This window comes from Amblyomma maculatum, chromosome 4, assembly GCF_055883805.1.
Source record: "Amblyomma maculatum isolate TAMU_Amacu chromosome 4, ASM5588380v1, whole genome shotgun sequence".
NCBI lineage: Eukaryota > Metazoa > Arthropoda > Arachnida > Ixodida > Ixodidae > Amblyomma > Amblyomma maculatum.
Genome location: NC_139347.1, coordinates 47,638,501 through 47,653,884, shown reverse-complemented (window position 1 = coordinate 47,653,884; position 15,384 = coordinate 47,638,501). Strand labels below are relative to the sequence as shown.

The 15,384-nt window shown below is 43.7% G+C and overlaps 1 protein-coding gene across 1 annotated transcript; it reads right to left on the bottom strand.

Moving 5' to 3' along the window:
• Window positions 1–8,998: 8,998 nt before the first annotated feature.
• Window positions 8,999–10,362, bottom strand: LOC146190940 (uncharacterized). Its single transcript, XM_084599870.1, has one exon. The coding sequence runs from the start codon at window positions 10,360–10,362 to the stop codon at window positions 9,505–9,507; it is 858 nt and encodes a 285-aa protein (XP_084455996.1). The 3' UTR covers window positions 8,999–9,504.
• Between the last annotated feature and the right edge of the window lie 5,022 nt (window positions 10,363–15,384).

The following is a 15,384-nucleotide window of genomic DNA, read 5'->3' as shown; positions in this document are numbered from 1 at the left end:
GGTCCCCTTCCTACAACTTCAGCTGGCAACCGCTGGATTATTGTGGCAGTGGATCATCTAACCCGCTACACTGAGACATCATCATTGCCATCAGCTTCCGCACGCGACGTGGCTGCCTTTATTCTGAAAAACCTGGTTCTTCGCCATGGTGCCCCTCGCGAACTGCTCAGTGACCGCGGACGCGTTTTCTTATCAGACGCTCTTGAGGCTCTCCTGAAAGAATGCCGCATCATACACCGCACCGCTACCTCGTACCACCCTCAGACGAATGGACTGACAGAACGTTTTAACCGCACTCTCGGTGACATGCTGGCTATGTACGTGAACACCGACCATTCCAATTGGGACCAAGTTCTACCGTTTGTTACTTACGCATATAACACCGCGACACAGGCCACTACTGGATTCTCTCCATTCTTTCTCCTTTACGGGCGCGAGCCACCCTGTACTATGGACACACTTTTTCCCTACCGCCCTGACGTTTCCGAATCTTCCCCGCTATCCGATGCCGTCACGTACGCAGAAGAATGCCGTCAGCTCGCCCGCTCTCTCACAACAGAAAATCAGTGGCAACAAAAATACCTCCGTGATACCGGCGAAGCTTCGCCATATCTCCCGGACACACTGGTGTGGCTCTGGGCGCCCTCCACAACCCCTGGCCTTTCAAAGAAGTTTCTTGCTCGCTACCACGGGCCATATAGGGTCCTCCAGCAAACATCTGCAGTCAACTACGTAGTTGAGCCCGTCACGCCCTCTGCGGACTTGCGTCGCCGTGGTCGTGAAACAGTTCACGTGAACCGATTGAAGCCATTCTATGACCCCGCTGTGCTTTCCGCGCCATAAGTCGCCAGGATGGCTCCTTTTTTTACCCGGGGGGAAAATGTACTGTGATAGTCATCGCCATCGACATGCACCTGTGCGTTGTGCGACGAAGAAGAAGTACGCTGGGCTCGCCGTTGCAAGGTCCTGTTCTCACAGCTCTCCATCTGAGCGTCAATAAACGCCCTATTACAATATATATATATATATATATATATATATATATATATATATATATATATATACATATATATATATATATATATATATATATATATATATATATATATATATATATATATATATATATATATATATATATATGTATGTATATATATATATATATATATATATATATATATATAAACGTGTATATTTAGTACGCAAGCTTGCCATAAGGCATATTATAGAAACTCATGTAAATGGTTTTCCGTAAAGTCCTCTTCCCTTGTTGTGGGTAGTCCACCTTCGCGCAGAATCTTTGTCCTTGATGCCCTTCTCCCTGCACAAGTCCATAGCAGGTGGTGAACATCCACTTTTGCAGCTGGTGTGGAACACTTCCGGCATGTGGTTGGTCCGATGTCTGCTTGCGATTCCCATCGGCATGTTACCGACGGGGTAAGGGCCGCCCGAGCTCTTATCTTTCTAAGGGAAACCTCCTCCAATCTCGTTAAGTTACGAGGGAGTGGGAATGTACACGGGGAAATAATGAGGGCACGTGTACTTTTCCTTAAAGAGGATGCTAAGATGGGAACAGCGGAGCGGGCATCAAAAGAGAGCCTGGGGGGGGGGGGGGGGGGGGGACGCATTAGTGTTTGGAACTTCGTGTGTGAGGTGGTCAACTTTTGTCTGCTCAGCGTTATCAGCATCGTCTTGTGTTCAATGTATCTGGATGCTTATCTTTGTTTTTTTATTGAGTGCGTGGATTTCCTGGGTAACATATAGCGTCTTCGTCACTTTCTTCAGTTGTTTTATGGCGGCTAAGGAGTCTGTATAGATGTGGGATTCTGTTATGGAATCTATTTTATTTATGGCCTCCATAGCATCGCGGATTGCACAGAGTTCCATCGCAAGCGGGTCCGGGTATTCTGAAACATATTCTTTATGTACCTTTAGTTCGCTGTGTGTTGGACTAGTAGCTGCTGTTCTACCGCCATTTTCTATAATTGATGCGTCAGTATATGCAATGCAGGTACCTGGAAGTGCATCAACCAGAGGTCGAGATGCCAGATTTTCTTTGCGACGAAGCCGAGTGATCTTGTTTGTCGTAATAGTCGTGAATTCCCACGGAGGGGGGTCAGCCATTGGTGGTGTTTGAGCTGCCACTTCGTTGTACAAGGATGCGATGGGCGTAACGTACTCTCGCTTCATATCCTTTGCTGCCTCTCGTTGATAAATTAATTCTGTCAACGTATTTATAAGTGAAAACTCTTGGAGAATAGGGATAGGAGCAAGTTTTGGTAAGGCCGTGATAGTGCGCATTGCGTTTCTATTTATTGTTTCAATTTCGCCCACTGCCGCCTCGTGAGTCTTTGGAATTGGGCCTGGTATAGTATCCTCGGCTGTAACACCGATTGTACAAGACGTCTTGCCATGTCCGCTCGAGCTCCTCCTCTCCTAGACGAAATGCGTTTTATCAAGTTGAAGGAAGTCGCAGCTACTTTTTCACCTTATGAAGCCATTGTGTTTCTTTGCCGGATTTGTGAATTTCTAGGCCAAGAACTCTCATCTCGTCCACCTCTTCCAATGCCTGATTTCCAATCTTTAGGGTGACTCTTTGCGCTGCCAATTGTTTTCTTCCATTTTTTTTTTTTTGCAACATGAATGTAACTGGACTTTTGAGGTGACACTTCCAGACCTGTATCTTGGACGTAATCATCTATGGTATTTAAAGCCTCTTGCACATACCGATTCTGTCTCTCAAGTTGTTTATGAACAGACCAAATCGTGACATCATCTGCGTATATCATGAACCACACTTCTGGTATTTTAGCTAATTTCCACGCCAATGGGATCAGTGCAATATTAAATAGTAATGTGCTAACACTGACCCTTCGCCTCTGGTTTTCACGCTTCTGTGTTTCCTTCATCGTCCCTCATTTCAGTGCGCAATGCTTAATGAGAAAACATCCCCACCATGATCGTCATCGTTATCATCATCATTATCAGCAGCAGCCGCAGCAGCGGGACAACACCCACTGCAAGGCAAAGGCCTCTCCCATATCTCTCCAATTAACCCGATCCTGGGCCAGGAGTGATCACAAATCTCCATAAACTTCCTAATCTCATCCGCCCGTTGGGCTTCTGTGGATCCCTGCAACGCTCGCCTTCTCTAAGGATCCGGTCAGTTACCCTCAGTTACCATGAATGCGTTACTCTTTCTTGGCAAAATGTACCCTAACAATGCCAATCTCTTCTTTATGAATTCAATCAGGGTGCTATTAACACATGGTTGTCCTGTACCATTACTTATGGGAATGCCCATATCCGATCTTCGTTCCTCATATCAAAACCCCACCCCTCCTCCTGGGAAGCTGCCCTTAATTCTGCCACACAACCCGCAGATCAATTGTCGAGCGAGCTAAGCTAGAACGAACAGCCAGAGAGCTCCTGGGCTAAGGGGTCCTTCTGGGGGTGTTTACATTATTTTATTTAAATAAACATTTTTCTTCCTCCTTCTCCTTCCCCTCTGAGCCACTCTGCTCGCTTCCTTTTGAAGTTACACGTACCATCTTCCTTTTTATAGCTCGCTGCGATGCTCTCAGTATGAATTTAGCCCTTTTCACTGCTTTTCACGATTCTGCCCCATTGGTGACTACCGGTACGATACAGCAGTTACACACTTGTTATTATGAGCAACCGATATTATTATTGTAAATAATTAGATCACCAGAAAGAAATATTCACGATTGCTTCGGGACACTCGCAAAAGATCTAAAATTTTGGAATGCGTGCATTCAGTAATTGATTGACTCATTGACTGACAAACCGGACTGTTGTCGATGCGGTGATACAACGGAAACATTGTAATTACAGCATAAAAATGTTACTCAAGATTAAAGAGAGGCTGTAAAAAATGGCTGACGGGTACGATACTCGGTAACTTCAAATTAACTTCAAATTTCAGCGCAGCTCTCCAAGTATGTATTTTGGCAATTTGCTAAGCTAAAGAATTTGAGACACATTTTTAGACACTGCAGTGTAAACCTAATCTCCATGCTTGAGCCTGGAGCTATATATTTGACTCGGCATGCAAGGGTATTGGGTTCGGATCCCATGTCACCTTTTCCTCTGACAGCTGCCAAGTTGACATTTGGACACTCGAGCAGCAATCTATACTACATGCATACCTGCAGTTCATGTGACCTGCCAAAAATACACGTACCACAGGCACTCTCATGCACAACGTTTACTGCTTACCCTCTCTCTCCACTTTACCCCTTACACTTCCACCTTACTATTTTCCGGGCTCAAACTCGGCAGTACCAATCGCCATGCTTCCAATAGTTTGCAAGGCTTTCAGAAGGGTAAACACATGGAGCTGTCTATCCCGGATACACTCATGTTTCTCATTGAAGTGTAGAACGTGGTAACGTTAACGGATCCCTCAGGATATCAGCGCTGTCATTCTCCAAATTGTCCGAGACGTGTATGTTCCGGATGACCATGGCGGCTAGCGATAGACCATGAAGAATTTCTCGCCCCAAGATGGTGTGGCCTCTTGCCCACTCTATAGCTGCCCACTGGTCAGGCCGCGGAGGCGACGTCCACAGCAATGGTGACGCCGCTCATGCAAAGAACGGGCGCGTAAAAGCTGCGCCCTAAAACTGAGAGCGAGAAGACGAAGGAACATAGTTTACTAAAAATCTATGTAGATAGATATAAAGGCTTTTGCTGTCTTTCCTTTTATTTAAATATAGGATTCGTTTTTGTTTTGCGAAATACCATAATGTGACGCTGTTTCCAGGCCATTTTTCGCCAAATGGCTAACAAGAAATTGCGTATCATTCTTTACCTCAGGAAACATACGTGTGCTGCAAAGAAACACAATCAGTGCATCCTGCGCGTACTACGCTGTACAAACCTACTTTCCTGTCTGACATTGGCCTATATGGGAGGCGGCTTTCCGCCGCTAGGATTATGGGGCGCCTCCAGAGATTCTGCTCTTGAGTGTACGAACAGAGCAAGGTCCTGGTCCGTTGGAGCCGCAGGTGCACTCCTGTTTCAGTGGGCAACCGGCACAGCTCAGCTTCTGCAATGCCACGCACAGGCTGGTTAAAGTGGGTGTGGTGAAACCTTTTATTCAATAAAGAGAGTGTTGTAGCGTCGTGTTGTATCGCGAGAAGGACGATCGCGATGTATTGCCATGGCTGATTGCGTTCGTCATGTCTGTCTGCGCATGCGCCGGCAGCTTACGCAGGTATAAGACAGTGCGCATTCTCCATGTACGAGTGGTTGATTTGAGCCTGCGAGCATGCACCTCATAATAAAGCTTCCTGTTCCTTGACCTGGCGTCCGGATACGACAGAGATATGGCGATGTTCAAGAGCACCACTAACCTAGTTATTCCCTTTATTCCGGGACACCATTAGTCGAAGCCACCGCTCGAGCTGATTGGGCCAGAGCACGTTGCTCCCCAAGTCCGGAGCTGCTGATCAAGGTCGCCTCCTAGTCGTCTCGACTGGGGTGGGAGGAAGGTAGAGTTTGAGATTTTGTTGGCAGCTCCAGACCACGCAATATAAGTCTTCCTGAAACAAATCCTTATTGTCCAGTATAGGAGTGGCGGGCTCGAGTTTTATATCGGGAGTAAATACCGTGAAATAGTTCCATCTGCTTGTAGTAGCACTGCAGAAGAGCCGAAGCGCTATGCTACAAGTGGGTTAGCATCCCTCTAGTACATGCAGTACGGTTTCGATAGCGAGACCTAGCTTGCGAGTAGGCACCCTCATCGTTGCTTGAGTTAGGTGAACCTTTCTCAGAGAATCAAAAACTTCCCGAAAAAGCGGGGAGGTGATGGGAGTATACTTGGAGGCCGATAGCCACACATTCGGTTAGGAGCGAGCGCTTGCTGTCTAGTGTGGCGTAAGAAAAGAAATACTGCATCCCCTCCCAATTCCCACAACTCATTTCCGGCATTCAAAACACAATATTTCATTTTTGACCCAGGGGAAACGAGGGGAACCTCCCTGGACCCCATTCTTCGGAACCCGTAACGCTTTGTTTCCCCTACGCCTTATATTTTTCCCCATCACGACTTATGGCGAGGTTAACAATTTCTGTTGTCGGGAAAATTTCATTTTTTCTTATCAGTGGTTAGAGCTCAGCAGTGTATGCAGAAGCTGGTTATTTTTCCATCCTTTAGGTTCGCCCTAACTTATGCAAAGCGTTTACACTTGAACGAGATTTAAAAATATAAGTACAGCGGCAGCTATGAAATAGAGCACTGCTTAGCTCAAACCCCTCATGAGAGCAGCAGCCAGGCATGCTTAACTAAAACTACCGGATGCATAAATTCACCAATGTTTTTGCTTTATGTCTAAAACTTACCATCTTCGCCTTTGGAATTCTCGGTAAAGCCTCTCCAGCGAAAACTTGGACATGATCTGTTAGTCCTCATCTGAATAGCCGTATTATGCGCCCCCTTTCGCACTTTCACAGAGCGTTGCCATAAGCAAACAGCTATATCATAACAGTAAATCAACACAACATAAAAATGCGAGCTCACTATTGCATAGCTGTGTACTAATAAATTTAACATAATAGTTGTTTCATTTCATTTCATTTCATTTTATTACCTTAAAGGCCCCTAAAAAGAGGTGTTACATAAGGGGTGGCAAGAGCAAAAATACATAATCACAATAACAGGAAAGTTTTGACACTATCGATGAACTGTGGTGTGCAAGTGATGAGAGCAATGTTGTCCGGAAGGCCGTTCCAGTCTGCAGCTGTTCGAGGAAAAAAGGAATTTGAAAACGTGACGGTACGTGAACGTGGACGGGCAACTTGTAGCTGATGGCTGGTGCGATGAGATATGCGTGTGGGGGGAAGAATATAAGGTGCGATGCGCATAGGACTGTGGAAAAGTTTGTGAAATAAAGATAGGCTGGCAATGCGACGACGAAGCGATAAGGGGGATAATCCGGATGCTGTTTTTAAGGAGGAAACGCTGATTTCATAAGAATATGATGAATGAATAAAACGAGCGGCGCGATTTTGAACAGATTCGAGGGCACTAATGAGGTAAGCTTGATGAGGATTCCAAATGGGCGATGCAAATTCTAGTTTGGACCTGACGAATGATTTGTAGGCTAATAACTTTACGTGTTCGGGAGCATGATGAAGATGGCGCTTTAAGAAACCTAGCGTCCTGTTAGCTGACGATATTATGTTAGTAACATGCATACTCCAAGAAAGATCGCTACAAATTGTTATGCCTAAATACTTATATGATGGAACTAGCTGTACGGGAACTTCAGAGATTACGTAAGGAAAAACAAGAGGGTTACGGCGACGGTTAATAGACAAAAGATTACACTTACGTGGGTTAAGTTCCATTAGCCACTCGTTACACCAGTCTTGAACAGCATTAAGATCGTTTTGAAGAGAAGATTGGTCAGCGGTGGTGAGAATAGCACGATACAGTACACAGTCGTCAGCAAACATACGTATGCTAGATGTTACGTTCGAGGGCAGATCATTAATGTATATTAGAAAGAGTAGCGGGCCAAGCACAGACCCCTGGGGGACGCCTGACGTTACTAAGAGTGAGTTAGAGTTCACATTGTTAACGGAGACAAACTGAGAACGATTAGTTAAGAACTCTTCAATCCACTTCAATATATCGGGGTGTAAATTTAATCGGGAAAGTTTTATCAGTAGGCGTTTATGAGGTACTTTATCAAAAGCTTTAGCGAAATCTAAAAATATGACATCAGTTTGTAGGTTAGAATCAAGGTTAACATGCAGGTCATGAATGAATGTAGAAAGTTGGGTCTCGCAGGAGTAACCTCGGCGAAAACCGTGCTGAGCAGGATGGAAAAAGTCGTTGGAATCAAGAAATGCCATGATGTGGGTATAGATGACATGTTCCATGATTTTGCAAGGGATACTAGTTAGCGAGATGGGACGGTAATTTAGCGGTGAGTTCTTGTTACCTGATTTGTAGACTGGAACAACCTTCCCATGTTTCCATTCTTTGGGCAGTTGACCTTTGAGGAGTGACTGAGTGAATAACAAGCACAACAGGGATGAACATATACCTTTGGTGTTAACCAGTATTTTGGCACTGATATTGTCAATTCCAGCCGAGGATGACAGTTTAATGTTTTCTATTAGTGACAAAATTCCTGTTGAAGAAAATGTAAGAGAGGGCATGGTATCCTGGATAATAACCGGGTTTGAAGGAAATATCGGATCTGTTTCATTAGTAAATATGGATGAAAAGGCTGTGTTGAACATATTGGCGCATTCAGTTTCACAGATGGTAGCACCTGATGCGTCGGTGAGGGAAATAGTGCGCGTGTGCTGGGGGTTAATGACCTGCCAGAACCTTCGAGGGTTAGTAGTCAACATTTTGGGCAGATCGGTATGGAAAAACGTGCGTTTAGCTTCTCGAATGTTTAATAAATACGTTTTTTCAGCTGCGTAATATTTGTTCCAAGCGTTTTGACTAGGGCGTGACTTGGCCGAACGGAAAAGACGCTTCTTTTTATTTTCAAGACGTTTGAGTGTGTTTGTGAACCAAGGGGTTTGAGGGTTAGTTCGTATATTTATGTTGGGAATAAACCTGTCGACCAAATCTTCGATTTTCTTCTTAAACATGAACCAGTTTTCGTGGACGGATCTTTGATGAAAGTTAAATTGGAAATCTGGTAAAAATGCACGAAGTTCATTATTTATAGCAATATAGTTCCCTTTATCGTAAAGTCGGATTGTTCGCTTACATGTTGCGCGTGAAGATGGTTTAATCGTGAAGCCGGCATGTATGACTTGGTGATCGCTGATACCTGGTAGATAGGTGATAGAATGAACGCATTCAGGGCTATCCGTTAATATTAGGTCGAGAATGTTAGCGCAGACATCCGTTACACGGGTTGGTTCGGATATTAGTTGAACGAGATTAAAATTAAGGCAAACGTCAAGAAAATCATTAGCATCCCAGTTACCTGTAGCGGTTAGATTATGCCAGTCGATACTGGGAAAATTAAAATCTCCGAATAGGATAGTGCATGTGTTAGGGTGCTTGGTTTTAATTTCATTTAATGCGTGATTAAGTTTTTGAGGAAAGTCTGGGCTGCTAGGAGGCCTGTAGCAAACGCCTATCACAACTGACTTTGGTGAGGCATGACACAAGACCCATAATATTTCAATATCCGATGAAAGGTGAATGGCCGTGCATGATAGCTCCTGTGCAGTTGCAATAAGTATCCCCCCTCCCCTTCTATCTGGACGATCTTTACGGAAAACACGGAATTTGGGCAAGTCGGCAAGGACTTCACTATCAGAAACGTCACTACTCAGCCACGTTTCTGTCAAGATTAGTAGGTTGCTGGAGGATGATGTGACGATATTGGAAATAATGTCGCGCTTTGAAATCAAACTTCGGATGTTAGTAAAGATCGCTGACAATGAAAGTGCTTGTTGTGCATGTTTAGAACAGCCTGTCGATTGGTGATGAGGTGGTTGCTATTTTACCTCTTTTACGGTTTGTGAGGATTCATCGAACGTGTATCGTTTGGGACCAATGTGTAAAGTTTTGAAGCGCAAGGAGAACTTGTCGGTTACCGATCTGGCAAAGGCTACAAGATGTTTGCGAGCGTTACGTACAGGAAGGGAAAAATCTTCGCCAATACTGTAGTCAGTGCCTTTTAGTTTAGTGCCTAAGGAAAGGATGTTTTCTTTGGTTTTGGATGAGGTGAATTTCACGATAATCGGCCTTTTACGATCAGTGGAGTGGCGTCCAAGGCGGTGAGCACGCTCGATTAGATTAGGTTCGATGGCAAAATCTAGTTGGGTGGAGCAATGGCGAATGACTGTTTCTTCCGAGTCTGCATATGTTTCAGCGGGGTTAGTGTCGGGTATGTTGTAAAATATGAGGTTGTTGCGACGAGAGCGATTTTCAGCATCGTCCATACGTGCTTCCAGCTTGTCAATCTTGCAGGTAAGTTCAGAGTTCAGAGTTTTCAGGGCGTCTATTTCGGAATGGAGAGTGGAAAGTGAAGCGTAGCGTGATTCCACAGCGTCCATGCGTTTGTTTAAGTCACTTAAGGTTGTTTCAGTAGTCTTCAGTTGTATTTTAATGTCCTGTAGATCGCAGATTACTGTAGCTTGGCCGGCAGTTAGTTTCTGGAGCTCGGAAAGTACGCTGTCGGTATGGTCGGGGCCGGGGTTAGTTTCAACATCCCCTGACAATAGCAAGAGAAGACGGATAACACGCAAACATTCGGCAACAATATCACAGCAGCACTGAGGGCTCGGCAGCTGCATTAAGAAGTAGTTACTGTTTTTTTTAGCAAATAGAGAAAACTTATTACTAACCTGCATTGTGAAAAGCAGAGGATTAGTAGTCTGCGCTGTCGCACAGCTACCGAGCCCACAGAGCGGCGGTGAAAACATTTTTAAGTTATACGTTAATTTCTAACGGGCGTGTATTGTAGTTTTGTGGCCTATTGTAGTGAACCTAAATATTCAGCACGCATAGTTCTGGCCCACATGCGAGACAGCAGTCTATCAAGAAAGGAAATAAATCAAATGTTACTTGCTATGCAAAAGTCTGCTTTTAAGAAAGCAGAGTTTTTTATGTCGAAATTGTTTTTAAGTTGCACTAAGTTGCTTTAAATAGCAACTCGAAGAATCCGTTTAGTAATCAATAGGCCGATAAGCTTCTTCCGAGATAATTGAACATTGAGCCTTATAAACAAGCATGCAAACATTTCGCGATTGAATAACTTCAGCTTGAGTATTTTGGAGCCAGGCTGTCCCATTTAACTAGTGGCCGAATGGTTACCACTGACGGTTTGAAGAGTGACGATTTTTGGCAGTTTCATTTGATATTCCTTTCGAACTCATGAGGATGAACCGAAAGCAATCACACGGCACTTTATGTTCCTCGGTTCGCACTGCAAGTGATTATAAGCCCAAATTGGAGGATATGTTGTGAATTCAGAAAGCGCGACAAAAGCTTCCTTCAATGAATTACGTTGACGTGAAGCGCTACTTTAGCATTCTGTTTTTTTTTTTTTTCAATTACATGGTGCATTCTTTTTCTGCTTTGCTATCTTGCATGAGCAGCAGGAAGAAAAATACAAAAGTCTGAAGCGGTTCTATATTTTCTACAGCGGGCTGCGATTTACCGCTGCATTAAATAACTCAGGCCCTCCATTAGCTAAAATCAGAAATTTTTCCTTTTTGTCCATTGCTTAACAGGCGTTCATTTTTCTTTATTATTCTGCTAGGGACTCAGTCTGTTTCAACTTCAACTTGTAAAGGGCGAATGTACACTTTGCAGCTGCGGCTCCGGATGGGCAGATGTGAACTTTTTGCTTGTTAGACAAAGCGACAGGCATGAATTTAGAACAGCCGCATCAATCCTGGATTGAACGTTAAAGTTCGTAAACATTGTGCCCACTCACTTTCGGTTCAAATGCTCCTTCCTGAAAAATGAACTTGCTGTTCCCAACGCCCATCAAATCCTGAAGCCCACACTTAAAACTTGCACCTAGGCCCATGGCAGTCATCTTTCTTGTAACACAAAGGAGGAGGACTTCGCTCTGTGAAACCTACAGTCGTGCGCAAAAGTGGTATACAACACTCAGCTAGTGACAGAGCTCGGGAAAACTGCTAAAAATGCCGTCTAGCGACAGCGCAAGAGACAGCGACAGTGATACATGCATGTGGATAAAATGGGGCACTGCCACTATTGTTCCGATCACAGATAGCTGTTGATAAATGAAGTTGGCATGCAGTTTTCGCGAGCTCCGCCACCGGCTGAGTGTTGTATACCACCTTTGATCACGACTGTACATTTTTCTTGGTGCGCCTGCGAGGCAAGAATTGAATCCCTCCAAGAGGCTGCATTTTCGAAGAATTTAAGAGTGCTTGCGCCGGGTTCCAGGCTAGGCGCACGTGCACTGCCGATTGAAACCTTGTGCTGCCCTTGTAAGCTCACTAACAAGTAGAAAGTGGAAACCTTTTTTACTTTTTCCTTCGACGTCTACTTTTATATACGGAGACGCTAGCCGCAGCCCGAGTAGTCAGTGTTCTGAAAATGTTGACAAGGCAATTATACTAAGGAGAGCAGAAAATTGGGCGCGTTAGTTGACATGCATATTGAAACGTCCTTGTGTCTACGCGCAAACTTTTCAGTATGCTTGACAAGACAAACTTGATTCAATTGAAAAAAAAAACAAAAAAGGCATTTCGATTTTCTCACCAGCCCCAAATGCATAAACTTTCCTGAGCACTATTCAGTGACCCAACCGTTTTTGGCCTTATAAGAGCCGGGAATGTTTAGGCATCGAGAAATTTATGAATAGGAGTTCCTGATTCCTTTAGAACTTCTCGTAACTGGCATTTATACTATAAAACGATATTCGAGTAAATAAGTGCAGAATTCAAATCTCAGCTGGTGCTTTCACCATAGTATACCATAAGTAAGCAGTATGGTGATAATTACAATTTTTTGAACTTTGCAATGTTTTGTTTCTTTTCTCTTGACAGAGTTACACGATTTTTTCATTCTTTAATTGCTGGTTTGAAGAGTGTTTTTCTTTCACTTTAGAAACGTAAACAAACATATGCATAAGGTTGGCACTCGGAACTCAGCTCCATCTGTTGGTCACATACAGCGATCTGTGTCAGACAATCTAAGGAAGACCTCAGCTCTTGCAAAGTGCGATGTCCTGTATTTCAGTACCGTAAACTGTACAGCTTACCAACGTTCCAGGACGTCTGCAAGCGCTATAAACGGTGAATTTGGATTTAAATAATTCCAGTATGCTACACAAATAGTTACAAACACGCAGATAAACATCATATTATGTTTTCTAGGCGCATTATTAACGCGACAGTGTTAAAGCGCCCCGTTCACCGAAAATCAGACGTCAGTGGCAGGTGTCGGAGGCCGCCGCAAATGTTGGCGCTGTGAGCGCTGCAATGCGCTGGCAGGCGGTAGCTGGCAGCTGACATGGCCAAGCGCTCACTGGGCATAGGGCTTTCTGACATTATTTTTTGAAGGAGCTGCTAACCTGGACCTCTTCTTTCACATGGAAGGGTGATATCAGAATCATATTGCCAGGACCCTTGCATACAAGTTGCCTTTAGGCCACCTAGGCACGGGCATACGCTTGGTTAAAGTGAGGTTCATACTTGGGCTGGTAGCCTACGCTATCGCGTCATACCCTTAAAAGTAGAGCTTGAGTGTTATCCGTAATATTTTGTAGCGAACGCTACACTACACTACCCTCGAGCATTTCGCCGGTTCCTGGGTGTCTGAAAGAGTGTCCAGTTGCCTAGCAACTGATTTCAAAACTCAGGCTTCTGCTTTCATGTTGGAAGGGGACATTAAAATCACCCTGCCATGACATATCAATTCACGTTACCCTTACACCACGCAGGCTCGTTCAAACGGCTTAGTTAAAGCGGGGCTTTATATGTGCGCTGGTAGCCAACGCTACTGCGTCAAACCCTAAAGGCTAAGCTGAAAAGTGGACCATAATTTTGTAGCGAAAGGTACACTACGGTACCGTTGAGCATTTACCGCCAAATGGGACATTCAACATATAGCATTAAATGATTTACAAATAGAGCATGCGTGCCCTTTCTGTTACGGCGGTACAAAGCCATATAAATTAACCGACCCAGAAGATATCCAGCTCTAATATCAGTGAATTTGGAAAATTTTGAGTAAACAGTACTATACAATCAGAGGCTAGGTCACATGTTTTTGGACACCAGTCGAATATGACTTCCCCTCTCCTCTTAACTCTTTCATTACCGGGGGAAAATTGCCTTTTTTTTTTTTCATAGGTTTCAAACAAACGTTTTTGCGGCAAATTAGCGAGATATTAAAATAGGAAAAATAGATACCAATGATGAAATAGAATTTACACCCGAAAAACATTTCCTTTAACGCAAATACTCAGTGCGAAAATTGAAAAAAATAATTCGGAAAGCATAAAATTAGTCGAATGGGAATTAAAAAAAAATGAATTTACAAAATAATAACTCTTGAAAAAATTAGTAAAATAAATTCTAGAATACAAAAGGTTTTAAATTCTACTTGACACTTGGCAGCAAATGCTTAAAATTGTAACTCAAGTGCATTTTGAGGTAGAGTTTTTCTTCTACTACCTTAAATAGGCTAATGTTAGCCCTCGATTTGAAATAAATTTTGTTCACCCTGAAAAAAAAAATAATAGAAGCACAATTTTTTATTCAAGGAAAGTTTAATAACAGTAATTTAAATTTGCCCTCTCCCGCTTTTGAGAACGCCAGAAAAAGTTAGAGAAACAAAACGTATAGCCAGCCTAACAATTGTGAAGAACTCTTGATATGAAAAACAGAAACAAAACACGATGAAATCCAATAAGACAGGCAGATTTTTGTTTCCCAAAAGTCTATTCACAACGTATTCAATGGCTGTACTGCCGCCAAGAGGTCGCGAACGATTGCAAGAGCTTTGACTATGAACAGACGCGAAAGTGAACTTGCCAACCACAGTGTTCCGTGGATGCTTCAGCACATAGTCGTCACAATTCCTCGGTGAAGCATCCTCGTAAAGCGGAGGAGTGAATAAAGTTTGAAAAATCGGGCAATCTCTCATATTGCATACAAAATGCCAAGTGATCATATATCGTAGCTATGTGAAGAACATCATGGGGCTGCAAAAAAGACCGACTAATCGAGCATATACGTAAAATGAGCTATCAGAAGTTTAATTCGGTTACTGTAAATGCATATTTCTTGGTTTTCAGGCATGTGGCATTTAGAACTACCACGGCGGAAAACAGTTTGAAGAACTCGGTTTGAAGGCTCCGTAGCAGCCAGAAGGCCTGCTACGGAGTGTCTACTTAAGGTCGATGCCTGGAGTTCTACATGGTTGAAAAGAAATACTTCTTTGAGATGGTCGAACGAGAACTCCGTATTTGTTGCCCAGGCACTACCTGCGACAAAAATGTCCATCATGACATGTTTGCATCGAGTCAACTAGCTCCGCGGAAAAACAAACAGTTGATAGGCAGCAACCGTAACGTACGTGCGCAGGCCGCCAACGTTCTGGGCTCTTGTTCCTGAGTTTTATTATTGCCAATAAAATCCGGGAATTAAAAATCCTCTTCTGAGCCGCGGCTGCTAATAGCACCCAATAACTCTGCTCCAGATGCAGCAAATTTGCCCGAAAAAGCTTTTTTTTGCGATCGAGCGCTGTTCCAGAGGTTAATGCCACGTTGGAAGAATTCCACCCCGCCACTTAAACTTCACACGTGTTTGAAAAATCGCTGGCACAAAAATACAAACGTGTTCATTCATTCATTCATTCATTCATTCATTCATAAACCTTTATTCATG

Excerpts from the sequence above, each read along its gene's own strand:
- LOC146190940 (XM_084599870.1), bottom strand. The coding sequence starts at position 10,362 with ATGCAGGTTAGTAATAAGTTTTCTCTATTTGCTAAAAAAAACAGTAAC.